The 15,000-nt window shown below is 39.1% G+C and overlaps 1 protein-coding gene across 1 annotated transcript in view; it reads right to left on the reverse strand.

The window, feature by feature from the left end:
• Positions 1-15,000, reverse strand: part of FMNL2 (formin like 2) — a 144,578-nt gene that overhangs the window by 26,274 nt on the left and 103,304 nt on the right. Inside the window, 6 exon segments of the mRNA XM_021719068.1 lie at positions 1-34; positions 361-673; positions 2,350-2,451; positions 4,189-4,338; positions 6,246-6,356; positions 10,241-10,315. Of these exon segments, the coding sequence (XP_021574743.1) occupies positions 1-34; positions 361-673; positions 2,350-2,451; positions 4,189-4,338; positions 6,246-6,356; positions 10,241-10,315 (785 nt within the window).

Raw genomic sequence — 15,000 nt, forward strand, 5'->3', positions numbered from 1 at the left:
GGAGGCATCGGAGGTGTTACTGGACCATTTTGCACTAGCAAAGAGAACAGAAACAAATGAACTTTGAAAACAGGGGGATGTCTTTCCTGCAATAAGACATGTGCATATCTGAAAACAAAACACTTGAAAGGCCAAAGGACTATTTTCAAAAACCATAAAATATCCTCAATGGCAAATGGGGAAAACATTTCAACATATGTAAAATAAAGATTTAAAACCTTAATCCCAAAATGTAAATAGTTCTCAAAAACAACTAGCAAAAAAACACGCCAACAAAAGCAAAGAACACAAATAGACAATTGGCAAAAGAAGAAATACAAAAATACCAATCCTGCCTTAATTCTCCGCCAAGGCTCTTACCTGCTTCAGGTGTGTCTGATGGTGGAGGTAGTGGTGGCGGAGGAGGGGGCAAGGGTCCTGAGGAGGCACCCCCCATTGCTGGCCCCACAGAGCTACCCACTACCACTTCTGACCCTGTGGACAATGTGCCAGAAGCCACAACTGGCAATATGGCGATGTCCCCATCCCCTTTCTTCTGAATTTTAATGGTCCCTTGTTTCTCTAGCTCATGAATCTTTTTTTCCAGAGTAGACTGTCTTTGAATGGCTTCTTCTTTTTCTTTGACCATTTTTCTTAATGTATGAACTTGGGTATTTGCATCTTTGTAGATTTCCTGCAAAAAAGTCCAAAGACAAGAGTTTGTCTTCAAACAACGTTCAGACTTATTGCCATTGGATTGGCAAACTGAAAATAAAGAAAGTAAAAAGAAAAAAGAAAAAAAGATAGAAGGATACTCATGCAAATGGGAGTTCTATGGAACTGAGCCAGAATCTATAAAGTCCCATTAATTATTAATTGTATGCTAGTAATGCATATGACATTATTCTAGCAACTGTTACTGTTAATGAAGTTCTCGACATCTCATAAATACAGCTAACTCAATTTTCCCTGCAGGTGGAAAGAAACAGCACTGAGGAGCCCAGGAGCTGACTTTGGAATCTCCGGAGGGTATTCTGGTAGTGCAGCATGTTTTCCTTTCTCTTGTTTTAAAATTCATTTGTAACTCCTAGATACACATATCAGCTAACAATAGACAAAAGGGCCCTAAACCAGACTTGGACAGAAGTCAGACTGGGATTAAAAATCTGCAAAGCATGGAATAATCTACTCGTGAGTAACCAGGGCCTGCCTATTCCTGAATGGCTTTCTCTGGCCCTCACAATGCCCCCTTGACCAAGCTCAGGACAGTGAGTGTTGGAACATTTTCCCTCTGGTAAAGCAGTTAACAAAATAGGCCAAAGCTTCTCTCCACTAATTACTTATTTCTCTCTAGGTTTTTAGCAGAAACAAAAAAGTTACAATTTTCAATTCAAAAGCTGTCCTGCTTCCTTTTATAGGGGGCCCACAGAGGTTCCAGTGAAAGGGTTTTATGGAACTGAACCTACTTGCTGGGCCTTGTACATGTGATCTCTCACCACAAACCTCCAGCAGGCAGGGAAACATTCTTCACACCCTGTCTATTATTCATAATCTAAGAGTCTGAACTTGAATTGAGTCCATATGCTACAACTGCATCTCAATGCTGTGCCAGAAAATAAATTTCCTAGATGGAACTATAGGACACATCAGGATATCAGGCAATACACACGGACATGATAACCATCACATAAAATGTGCCATTTCATTAACAGTGGTGCAAAGGCAAGCCATTTGCCTGAAAGCCCCGCAACCATTTTGATGTTTTTATGTTCTGTACAATTTTAAGAACCTGGATGGCACTCCATAAATACCTACACGTAAGGTAAACAACATTAAGGCCAAATAAAATAGCTGGGATTATCTGATAATAAAATGGATTGGCCTTGGTTTGCCTTTTTCTCCCCTTTTTTTGGTGAGTACCATTAGGCCCAGCCTGTGTTGTGATTTTACTGTTTCCACAGCAACTACCAAATCTGGTTTTGAGTGGAAGCAAAGCAAAGAAATACAAAGAAACCCAAGTCCTAATAAAAATAAATAAGTGGCACGAATTAAACCCATGCTGTGTTTTTATTTCCAACCAAATGGGTGATCCACAGAATCAACTCAGCCTCCTCCAGATGGGAAAATATTGTTGCTCCCAAAATCTGTGATAAGGAAATACTGAAGCCCCAGTATTTGATTGCACACACATGTGTATACATACTCTAACTATGTGTACTTTTCATTTGTCTATCAGCTCTGAGATGGTTCTAATAAATATGCTGCATCAATGCATTCCTCTGAAATGAATGCATTCCATGTTCAACTAGACTAAAGCTGGAGTGCAGTCCCTGCAATGCCCATCTGGGCAGCTGTCATCATCACACTTACTCGAACAACATCCAGCTCCTTGTTTCTCTGCATGAGCTGCTTTTCCAATTCCACGATCTTGGACATGGCTTCATTCTCTGTGTCTTGCAGTTTTTCAGATAACTGTAAAATGTTGAAAAGGAAGTTGTGTCACCACACAGGATCATTCTGGTCAGGCCCTCAGTTCTCAAAAAGCATAGCTCCAAGCTCATTCGGGCCCATCAGAGTTCTGCATGTGTTCCACAAGCTGTTTTCTGGAAATGTTCATATTCATAATACGGTTCTAAATACATATTTGTCTCTACCAGGAATTAATAGCTTATACATGGTTGTTAATAAAACCCATATGTCAGCTCCTTAGTGTCTCAACATATACAGTGTGCTCACCTTCATTTCTAACAGGCTAGTGAGGGTAGAGGAGAAGCAGGAGAGGGTGGAGGGCAAGTCAACCTCCCTCACACCTGACAAAGGGCCATCAGGCTTTTGAAAAGTATGGATCCAGAAAGCTTGGCTCTGTCATTCTAGGTAGCCAGATGCATAGCAATAAAACAATAATATAGCATAATAACAGAAGTTACTTGGAGAGGCAGTTCAAATAAACAACTAGCATGCTACAAAAGTGGATATACAAGTATGGTCATGCAATGTTGGTCAGGGCTCCAAGAGAAGACAGGGTAAGCCATGGGTTCAATAGTTCCTTTTCACATTAAGCTCTAAAACTGAGCAACTTCTGATTTCTAACATCCCTCTGAAGTTGACCACAAGTAATGGAAATCAGGGAGGCAAGGTAAGGAGGAAGACTGGAGATTTACACTGATCAGGTTCAGAACAGAATACAAATCTTTTAAGGGAAGATACATTGGGTCTGTCAATTCTCTTTATAAGTGGATGCCGACTAGATCACTACAGTGCTTACAAAGGGATGGTTTTTGGTTCACCAACTTGGCTTACCCACAGCCATGAAGATTCCTATTTTCAGAGCCTTGGGAAAAGGTGAAGGTAATTAAGCACATGCAGTACTCTTGAAAAGAAAATGTGGAGGAAAATAAATGGACTGGCCAAAGGAGAAAATAATATTCCTCTAAAAGGAGACACTTCATTTCAAAATCAGGGAAAGTTTCCATCAGAATTCATCAAAAGAATGCAGTCTTCACAATGCCTTGGATTTTGAGAAGTGCCATTTTTCTCTTCATTCTTTCAACAGTGAAATATTTGTTAAATGAATGAATGAAAGAACAACCTCTAGCGACCTTTAGACTCATACTCAAATTGGTCTGTGGCAAGAAAAATATCTCAAAGAAAAATGAGCCCCTGCCCTGATACATAGTAGACAATATACTAAGAGGCCACTCTTCTTCAAGAAGAGGATATACAGGAAGCATGCTGATTTCCTTGAAAATGTCTGTTGTTGAATCTACTTAGAACTCGAGAAACTGTAAGACAGGAACATTCAGACATGCAACACGGAGTCACTAGCTAATTCAGTCCATGAGCTTGTGTGGACATATTTGACAAGAAGGTAGTTCACTTTCAGAGGTGATTTCTTTACCACAGACCACATCCTCACGTTTCATTTCCCTCTAATTGTTTAAATACTGCCAATCACTGAATTCCCCTATGCCTGTCGCTGAGATCACAACTCCACAGAAACTGAGCAGGTAAGTGAGCCAAAGCAACAAGTTCTACCTCATTTTACACAACACATCAGCCTTTTTTGAACAGCTCTCGATGGCTCTCTATCCTAGGCTATAGTTCATTCCTATACTCCAAATCCTTTACTACCATAAAAGCTAACATTAATAATATTTTGCACCCATTTGAAACTTGAAAAAACTTTTTTTTGGGGGGAGATGTAGTTACATGAGAGATGTTTTCTTCTAGTTCTTCCACCCTCTCCAAGGCCGCATTCTTTGTTTCAGCATCTTCCAGCAGGGCTCCTACATCAAACACATTGTCCAGGTAGGCCTGGATCTGGACCTGCAGCTTGTCGCTCTCAGTGTGTTTCAGCTTCTAAAAACCAGAATGAGGGAGACACTGGTAAGAGTTACTTAGCACAAATTGCTGGAGCCCACCCTCCATGAGTCACTTCCTAAGTCAGTGTGCAACACGAACAAAACACAGATCAGAAAGCTTTCCCCGGTTAACTACATCCCAAACTAGGCATACTAACAGGGATCAGCTACCTGTTAGGTGAACTAAAGGTCAAGTTAGCAAGTCTTCCCTATAAATAACATAAGTCATGACTATCTCAGAAGAGATGAGTGACTGGAAAAACACCTGGTACATGGATGATCCCAATCAACATTTATTGGCTATTTACAAGGCTGAGTTTTTGAAAACTATGCAGCATTTATATATCATATGCTTATAGTAAGACACTTTTAACCATCTATATCAATTAAGGTCCAGGACTAACATACCACAAAGCTAAAGAAATAGTTTTGAAAAAAATTTTTTAATTTTAAGAGAAATTCCATGCTACATAAATTCTTAGGAAAATGGATGTTTTCCGAGTTCTAATCTAAAATTCTATAATTTAGCTTGTTCTGAAGAGAGTCTGTTCTCAGTTTAGAAGCCAGAACTGAAAAAGGTTTCTGAATAAAAGCAAAGGATCAAAAAAATGGAGAAGCAGCTTAAATGGATTTTTCACAGGATTCACAATGAATAACAGGTGTTCACTGATATGTTACTACCTGCCATTATAATCCAGAGTCTAAAGAAAGCTCTGCTCAGACATCACAAAACTGAACCCAGACCACCACCAGAAATCTGTGCATTTAATTTTTATTTAAATACTGCTACTGTCAGAGCATAGGAGGAAAAAGCAGAGACAAACTTTGATCTCAAAGCAGGACAAAGGCTTTCAATATAATATTCTACAATGACATCATTGTGTCTTTAAATAAATAGGAAAATAATTCAAACGACTCTTTAATGGAAATCTATTATGTCTCCCTGAGTAGTCATTAGACAACATTAGGCCAGTCTATTCAAAGGTAGCCCAGTCAGACTAGTAAGGCCATTAGGTTGTGAGTAACCAACTCAGTGACTCTCTCTTCCAGTAAACTGAGGATACAGTCTGTATAATCCCCTGGCTCTAACCCTGATGAAGAGGGGCCCCTGAACTCTGGATCCTCCAATGAAAGTACTTTTATCTTCTTCATAGCTAGAAACAACCTTGAAACTGAGGTCAACAATTCTTGCCCTATCATTAGTAGCTTCCCAAATTCAACTAGACCATTTCTATCTGAAAGGGAAAACAAAACTGCCTAAAAGTCAAAGGACAAGGGCACATCTTGTACAGACACAGCTACTCAAGTCCTTTAATGATTTTCACATCAACTTTCTGTTTCTTAGCTCTTCTGCAGGGAGCAAGAAAAAGAGAAACTTTAAAACCCCCTTCTCCCAAGATGTAAAAGTGGAACTTCTAAAGCCACAAATACTTTAAGCAGAATTTAACAACTTCAGGAGGAAGTCTCTAGTGTCCCTTTCCTCATTATTTTTTTATGCTCCAAGCATTTACTCATCATTCTTTGGCAGTCTTGGTTTGATTTTCCCTGCCCAGATGGGGTTTCCAGAGTAACCAGGAATGCAAATTGCCCAACAGCCCAGATGAAGGATGCGAAGAGACTTGACCCAGACAGAGCTTAGAGAAGAAGAAAGCTGCAAGAGGTTATCTGACTCCTGTACTAAAAGGCCTGGCAGAAGACAGCCTTGGGTCCCAGGAGGTCTGCAGAAATCTAGCTTCTCGGGCAGATTGCATCATTTCAGATCAGTTCCTTTTAACTAGCACAACAGTAGTTGACTGCATAGAGCTCTAAGCATTCTCTAGCCACTATGGAAGTGTACCTTTGAGGATAGGCAGTAAATCAATCCTTACATTGAAGCCAAAGATTACAGATTACAGCTATACTCACATCCAAGTATTCATCCAGGCCTAATTTGGTAAACTCATACTGGAGGTGAACTCTGAAATTCATGTCTTCTACCGAATGGACTACTATATTAATAAACTGCATAGAAGCCACCTGAAATGAAATTGCCAATGGGTTAAATGTGGTAACGGTTGCACAACCCTGTGATTATACTAGACATTGAATTGCTAATTTTTTTATTTTAAATAAGAAATTTTATTGAGATAGTACGCATTCACATGCAGTTTTAAGATATAATACAAAGAAATCCCTCATACCTTTCACCCAGTATCCCCCCCAATGATAACATATTAAACAGCAGTACCATATCACATTCAGAATATTGACAATGGCACAATCCACTGATCTTACTCATATTTCCCCAGCTTTATATGTAGTTGTATGTGTGTATATGTAATTAGTGTCATATAATTTTATCACACATGTAGTTTTGTGCATCAACTGACAGTCAAGATACTGAATAGTTCCATCCCCATAAGGATCCCTCGCTTTGATCTTTTATTAACCACACCTGCTTCCTTCCCATGCCCCCATCCTTCCATCTTAACCCCTGATGACCATTAATCTGATCTAAAGTTTCTAAAAGGTTGTCATTTTAAAATGTTATAGGCTGGGTTTGGTGTCTCAGCCTGTAATCCCAGCACTTTGGGAGGCCAAGGTCAGTGGATTGCCTAAGCTCAAGGGTTCGAGACCAGCCTGGGCAACTTGGCAAGACCTCGTCTCTACAATAAATTAAAAATTAGCCAGGCATGGTAGTACACGCCTGTAGTTCTGTCTACTTGGAAGGCTGTGGTGGAAGGATCACCAGAACCCAGCAGGTTGACGTGGGGTGGCTGTGAGCATGCTACTGCACTCCAAACTGGGCAATGGAGTGAGACTCCAACTCAAAAAAAAAAAAAATGTTATATAGTTGGTACTAACGGGAGGCCCCAACTTTACCTGTTCAATGACTATTTACATACCTAATCCCAAATTGCACTCCACATCTCCAAAATTTTTTTAAAAGTTATATAAATGGAATCATGTAGTAAGTAACCCTTTGGGATTGTCTTGTTTCACTCATAATAATTTCCTGGCAATTCCAAGTCATGTGTATCAAGAATCTATTCCTCTTTATATTGCTGAGTGATATTCCATGGTATGGCTGTATTATAGTTTCTTTAACTTTTCACTGGTTGAAAAACATACGGGTTGTTCCTAGGTTTTGACTGTTAGAATTGCTAACTTTAAATGGGTAAATTAGATAGTATGTTAATGATAGCTCAGTAAAGCTGTTCTTAGAAAGTCATACTGGTATACAGGAAAAAACTGTACAAATTATTACAGGTGTATCACCCAAAATGTGAAAATCATTACAAAGAAGAACATTGAAATCACTCACGATCTCACCTCAAAGTAATCACTTCTAAAAATTCTCTGTACACCATACCAATGGGAAAGTAACAGATTTTTTACTGACCTTTTCATACAATCAACCAGTTTCCATTCCATCAGAGCTTTGAATTTACTGCTTTCTCCTCACCACTGCATCAGTGGCCCTGATACCCACTACAGAGAAATCCAGTCCGGTAAATAATCCAATAGAGTTTAACAGATCTATTTTGCCTTCAATAATGACAGTCTATTTATGGTGAAAGTATCTTACTAATGCTTTCCTTCTATGGCTATGGCCCAGCAGAGTCCCCAGCAAGTATGTAAAGTTACTGGGGGACTCAGATTCACACTTATTCTGAGAACCACCTTCTTCTTCCTCTCTTCCCAAGCCCAATTTCCTTTACCTTTTTAATTAAAAAAAAAAATCAAGTTAGAGTCTTCTTTCAATATATGTCAAGCATTGGACACATTTGGGAGACGTGTAAATTCTCATTTACAGGGGGACTCTACTACAACTCACAAAAAAATTACCTCAGGCTCTATAGTCAAATAAGCTTTAAAAAAGACTTTATCAGTTTTTGATTCTTCTCTTGTCCACAAAAAACAAAATATAACAAAAGGAGAAAAATGCCTCATACTACATTAGAAGAGTTTACATTATATTTTGTGAGGAATATGCTATTTGAGAGGTTGTATAATCTTATGCATTCCAAAGGTAGTTTCTGGAGGGAAAATGTGGCTGGATTCTGGCATCTTTCCAATTCTCTTCTGAAAACAGGTCTCAATGATCTACTGAGTTTTATGACATGCCTAAGAGTGAACTATTTGTAGGTGACACATGCATCTAGCACTTAGTACTTGTATATTAGCAGCTTTTAAATAAGGAACATCAATGGCTATATGTGTGAGTGAATGAACTGACAGGAAAGAGGCTCTAGTTTGTATATGGACAATGAAGCTGTTAAAGGGTTTAATATAGTTATAATTTCAGCAGAAGCTCAAACGGCAGGGAGATCTAGCAGGCATCATAAACAAGTGAGGTGGGCCATGTGTTGTATAATAGGGAATGATGTGGACTATGACAAACTGGAGAGGACATTTTTAGATGAAAGGAACAGGAGAAACTTGGATCTGGCAGCTGATACGCTCCAGGAACAGAGGCACAGTGTTATCAAATATTTTTAGGCTTCAAGAAAATTGGACATCTGTATTTTTATGCATAATATCTACAATTTTTTTAATGGAGGGTATAACTGTCAGACTAAACTCACAAGTCTGTAGAGGTTGATTTCAGTCTGGGAGCCTCCAGTTTGCAACCTTAGCTCTAACAGAATGAGTAAGTTCCCCTAACAAAGCACAGGACAAAAAAAAAAAAAAAAAAAAAACTGGTAATGTGAGGCAAGGCACAGACCTCTTTTACATATTTATCCCAGGGCCATCATTAGCTTTCCCTTCTCAAAAAAATTCTAATAACAAGAATTTAAAAGTCAATGTAAAAGTATTCCTTGTTTCACATATATTTGTTACCTTTTCAAAAGCAAATAACAAGCTTTATGGAACAGAAAAGCTTCTCTATAAAGTATTTCATCTTTCTTGCTGATTTTGGAAGGGGCTGAGGGCTAGGATGCATATAAAATTTGAGAACTCAGAAAAAAAAAAATTCCCATAAAAGGTTAGATATCTGCAAAGCTATGTTTCATGTTCTACAGTCACTGAGGCAATTCAAATGAAAGCTTTGCTTGGCATCCTAAGCACAGGCTTAGCAGTGTTAAGAACCAATTGGATATCTGCTTCAGGCTACAAGTGATCTAGGGAATTAAACCCAGGGAAGAATCTGCTGGGTCCAGAAGTTCCCTAGGGCAATTGGATGAGGTCAACACCCGCAGATCTAGGTGCACTCAAGGGTAAAAATGCCTCAATAAATTTACTATGTAGATTCTATCTTCAGTCTAGGATAAAGATTTAGCTATGTGAATTCAGAAGTGCCTAATCTCATTTTACTGTTCTTCTTCCAGAATGACGAGATTGCTGTGGATGTGCTCTTGTATATGATCCAACTTGCCAAGGAAATCTGTGGTAGGATGGTGCCCTCACAGAATTACCAAAGCAGGAAAGAGAATGGTGGGGGGGGGAGAACATGGCTGCCTATTAATTTGGGAGATATGTACAGTCATTTCTATCTTTGAGGATATAGTCTGAAGAAGGGTGCTGGCTAGGACCTGAAAAAAGGTCAAGATTCCTCCTACCTTAAGGAATCTTCGGCAGTGCCTCTGACAGCTAAAGTTGGCAACTGCAGGCATCTATACCAGGCACTTACCTCCTTTTCCCAACTGTGTGGCTTCCACTTTTCTCTGCTATAGATAATCAGTACTTTTGGCCTCTACTGTTGTTTGTCATGAGTTAAACTAGAAATCAATCCCACAAAGGGAAAAATACAGATTAGGAGGGACATTCTAGACTGGATCTATAGCCTGTAAACTCAGTTTTCTGCCCTTTTGTAACATATACACATATGTATGTATGCAGGGGTGTGTCTATGGACTTAGGAAAAAAATGCTGGAATTGAGGTTTGCTTTATTGAACATAGTACTAAAATAACTTACCATAAAATCTATGTTATTGTCTTCATTCCTGAAATGTTCCATCAACTTCTCAAAGCGCTGTTTTTCTCCGCAAACCTGAAACACACATTTTCATTGTATGCATGACTTTCTAAACATAAGCATTCCAAAATTAGATGCAGAAATTTCAGCTTAATAATTATTTCCAGAATATCTATCTTTTTTGCTCTCATACACTATTTACTTCTCTTCTAAGATAGTTCAATTCACAAATAGCCACATGAGCTGGGCCAAAAGCTGATCCTTATTTTCTTGTGCATATTCTCTTGATATTTTGAAATCCATATCATATGTGTTTTTCTTTCATTGGCTGTCTTTCCAGTCTCACCAATTTTCGGGCACGCATTCAGAATCCAAGAATGTAGTTCATGGTTAAAAAAAAAAAACTGACCACAGTTTTCCTTTTGTGAAAAGGAAAAACAAAAGACATGCTGAACAATTTGAATAATTTACTATTTAAACTCCTTGAAAAGTAGATTCAAAATGTTCACATTATGTCCAACTGAATTTTTTTAAAAAGTTTAGTGCATAAATTACAACACAGAAGTAGACACGGTGGGAAGCTCTATTAACCCATCTACGATGAGTAGAGAAATGTGCAGTAGTATGTGAAGCAGCACCCCAGAGGCCAGAAACACATGCATTCAGCTCAAATTCATGCTTTCATTGATGAGATGAAATAAACAGATAAAATACGGAACTACAGGGCTCCAAGGTATTTGCATATACACGGAATTAAATACATGAAGTTAAAAGCAGAGTCAAAGAAAGATTTATATCAAATAATAACTCTCTGGGGACTTATTTCTAAAGTCAAAGGATGAATTTTAATTCTGTCAACACCCCTGGCTGCCTTTTTGGGGAGCAAAGTCCTACGACACCCACTGGTTTATTCATTTCACCTTCAGAAAATATTTACGTGAACCACCTCTAGACTACATGTTGCATTGGGAAGACACAGTCCCTGGATTAACATTTTGCAAATTTAATCCAAGTTTCACATACTAAACTCTAAATTTTCTGATTCCATTTGTGATCTTAGGGATACTCAGGTTAATCCTCAAGAATTCCTCTAAAGTGTTATTTCATAATGCAGTCATTTAATTCATGCATATTAAATTCCACTTGAACATATATATATAGTTTGGTGAAGGGAAAATCACACAAAGACAGGAATGTTGTCTGTTTGTTCACTGCTACATCCTCAGCATCTAGATCATACTGGAATGCTTAGCACATTGTAACTACTCACGTTTGTTGAACTGCACTAAGTAGAAGACATCTATTAAAATTTACTTCATAAATGAGTTAATGACTTCCTGTTCTCTACCATGTTTTAGAGTTAAAACAAGAATCATTAGACCACTATAGATGAGCACCAGGAGCAAATCCTTAGTGGCAGCTTTTGTCTCTAAAATGCCTGCTGGGAATGTTAAGGTAAATAGCCCTCAACCTCTAAGGGCCTTACGAACAACTTAATATTCCCAACAGATTCAGATCACAGATGACTGTATTCTCATAACTACTCTCTACTTATTTATATCTGCCTTAACAAAAAATAATTTCAGAAGGCAGAGGAACAGAGCAGGGCCCAGCCTGGAAGAAGGAGAAGAGGCTCTGGAAGGAAAAATCTAAAGCAAAGCCTTTAAAAAACCACAACTGTCCAATTCTACCCTAAAGGGTCTGAATCAATGAAACTCAGGCAGGGCTGGAGTGACGTTCTGATACTCTACAATGGTGGAGAACCAAAGTTCTAAGAGGATATCATGTTCTGCCCTTACTCTCAACATCCCCTCCAGAGAACATGCAGCAAGTTCCTGGAAACAAAAGGTTTGTTGAAGGGGGTGAGAGAGTACAGGCCCAGGTCCCTAGACTATGACATCAGCCACATATTGTGTCCAAGGGGACAAGCAACCCTTGCCTGTAAAGAGGGCCCTGTGAGTAAAAAATGCCAAGCCTTTTTTCATTGGAAAGGTCAGAATTACAACTTGAATTTTCTTTAGTAGAAACCCCAGTATAAGAACTTGTTTCCCAGGAGAATGGTTTCCTTCAGTCATGTTTCAGGAAGCCAGTAGTGGCAGAAGGAGAAAAGGAAGATAGGCTATATTGAATCTGAGGACAGCTACCCACTCTCCTGAGAAGTAGACTGTGAATAATGTTCTGCTGAGTGGGTAGGTACTCACTAAACTAAAAGAGGCAACAGCTATATTGATGAACAGTGATGACCAGAACAATTCCCAGGAAGGCAAAGCTCTTCAAATCAAAGAATGTTAGAAAGGTGAAAAGTGCCTTGGACAATCTGATGCCCTCAATTTATGAATGGGACTGACAGACATTAAAGGTCAACACAGAGTGGCAGAATCAAGGCTGAAACCAAATCCACAACAGCCAGCCTGACGTTTACTCTCTCACATAGCCCAGAATGTCCAGATAAATGTATTCCTTTTAAGAATTATCTGAGACACCACAGAGATGAACAACATTATCATTTTAAAAACCACAGTCATCATATTGTGATATACTTGACATCCATGCGTCAGAATCTTCCCGTAGAACCTCTGAAAGTAGCAGATTCCTGTAGTCAATTTTGAGATATACTGAATAGGAATCTCCACATACGGGCCTAGAAATCTGTGCTGAGTACTTGTTGGACCAGCATTTGGGAACCAGTGGCTCATATAATATCAGACTAACTGATTAAAACCCTCAGTCTTTTTGACTAACAATTATAAACTGGTGAACTAGATAATTAAATTTCCAGTATTTCAACTTCTAACCAAGCAACACAAATAAAGAAACACAGTTACTATAACTGGGTATTATAGGAATGTAGCAGGAATTGGCCCACTGCCCCTGCATAGGTATAATGAATAATAAGGTGACTCACAAATTAGTCAGGGGATGCATACAGGGTCTTAGAGAAAACAGGTTCTAAATGGCTGAGAAAGCACATGTGGACAGCAACAAAACAAACTACTCACAACCTGTTAATAAAAACAGAGAGCATCAACTCCAGAACAAGCAATGCTAGATTAATTTCATAGCCAGTAAAGATCCAAAAAAACATTGTACTAGCCTTGTAGACAGGACTGAAATCGATGTTACAAAGAGCCTTGAATATATGTATATATGTGTTTCTTTAGAAATCCCTCATTCTGTCAACAGACAAATCCCTGTTGAGAACATGTGTGCTATGGAACAGAGAAATACCTTTAATCTTCAAAAATAATGGACTTACATATCTTCCTACTTATAGCTGCTGTGAACTTGGAGAAAAGAATTCAAATGCAGAAAATGACAGGTTGCCAACCCAGATGCAGGCTTTGAAAGAATCTGAGTGACTGCTCTCCTCATTCACTATAAGGACTTGAAGGACCCCCTACTAACAGCTCTACCAAGCCCCTCTATATAAAGGTTTAGATTGCTCTGCTGCCAATCTCAACTAATGAACTCAGAGTGGTACTTTCTGGCATGTTCTGTAGGAACAGCACGGGTTCCAGGGCCCCCCCTTTGTTTCTGATGAAGAAAGGGAAGCATGCAAGCCAGATTCACATTTGTTTCTGGATTACTTTAGCAATCATTAAACAAGTGTATACTACAATCCCACAGGAAATGGGAATATATGCTTGGGGAAGGTTGGTAAAAGTTGTGTCCCACATCAAAGGAAAGTAGTCTTAGTTCATACTGTTCACATCTGGACCACCCTCACACACTGGTTAAAATAGGACCATCACGGTGGAACATGCCTCTTTTCTCCTTTGAACTGGCCTCCTTTTAGAAAGTTGGTGAGGATGAAAGGAACGAGACACTGATTTTCAGTTATTTTCAGAATCCATACATGGGCCTACACAGGAATGCTCTCAAGGGCTTCATCAAAACATTTATAAGAACCAGGAGCATATTTGCATGTATGTGTTACTGCACGTTATATATTGCTGCATATAACTTCCATCTGCCAACAAAGGCTAGACGATCTATGATGCTTAAACTTGGAAATAGAAAACTTGTACTCTCACAGCTGAAATGTGTCATTCTTGACTTTTATATTCACTGGTATTTCTGGGTTCTCCCACCAGCTTTGACCAGTTTCCCATATCAATAGTAAGTAGCCACTGGAGTAGGTGGGGTGTGGAGAAAGTTTAAAAGCTACAGAAGGAATGAGCAGAGCAAGCAGACTGGAAAAGGAGCCCTTCTGGGCACTGGACTCCTGGTTTACTCTATCAGGAGTCTTCCATCACTGGCAGCCAGGGCTACCAGAAATTAAGTCAACCAGAAGACAAATCAAACATATGCTTTGGAAAAGCACTTAGTCTTCTGTCAACTCAGAGGCATCTTCATTATAAATCACTCATAAACCAGTCTCACACGAATGAATGTCCAGCCCTGATTAACACTGTGTAAAGTGAAAGCGATCAAGCTCAGTCCTGGATCATAGATAGAGCTAACACAGTCACCAATTTGCCCATCCCTGGGAGGTACTGCCTAACACAAGCAACCCTCTTTGTTCCTTGTCACTCCAACACTGATGAGGGTGAAGGGCTTAGAGGGCAGAAAGTGGCACGTTAAATGGGACTATAAAACCTGGGTTATAAGTCACAGCTTGGCCACTACTCCGCTGTTAGCTTGAACAACTCAGTGAACATCTCTGGGCTTCAGTTTTCACCTCCATCCATTTGAGAGCCTTAGATTATATTGCTGGTTTGCAAGCCATGTTTTAAGAAACCATAAGGGTTACAGAGAAA

The sequence above is a fragment of the Carlito syrichta genome, unplaced genomic scaffold (genome assembly GCF_000164805.1).
Source record: "Carlito syrichta isolate Samal-C Ts95f unplaced genomic scaffold, Tarsius_syrichta-2.0.1 Scaffold314111, whole genome shotgun sequence".
NCBI classification, from domain to species: domain Eukaryota; kingdom Metazoa; phylum Chordata; class Mammalia; order Primates; family Tarsiidae; genus Carlito; species Carlito syrichta.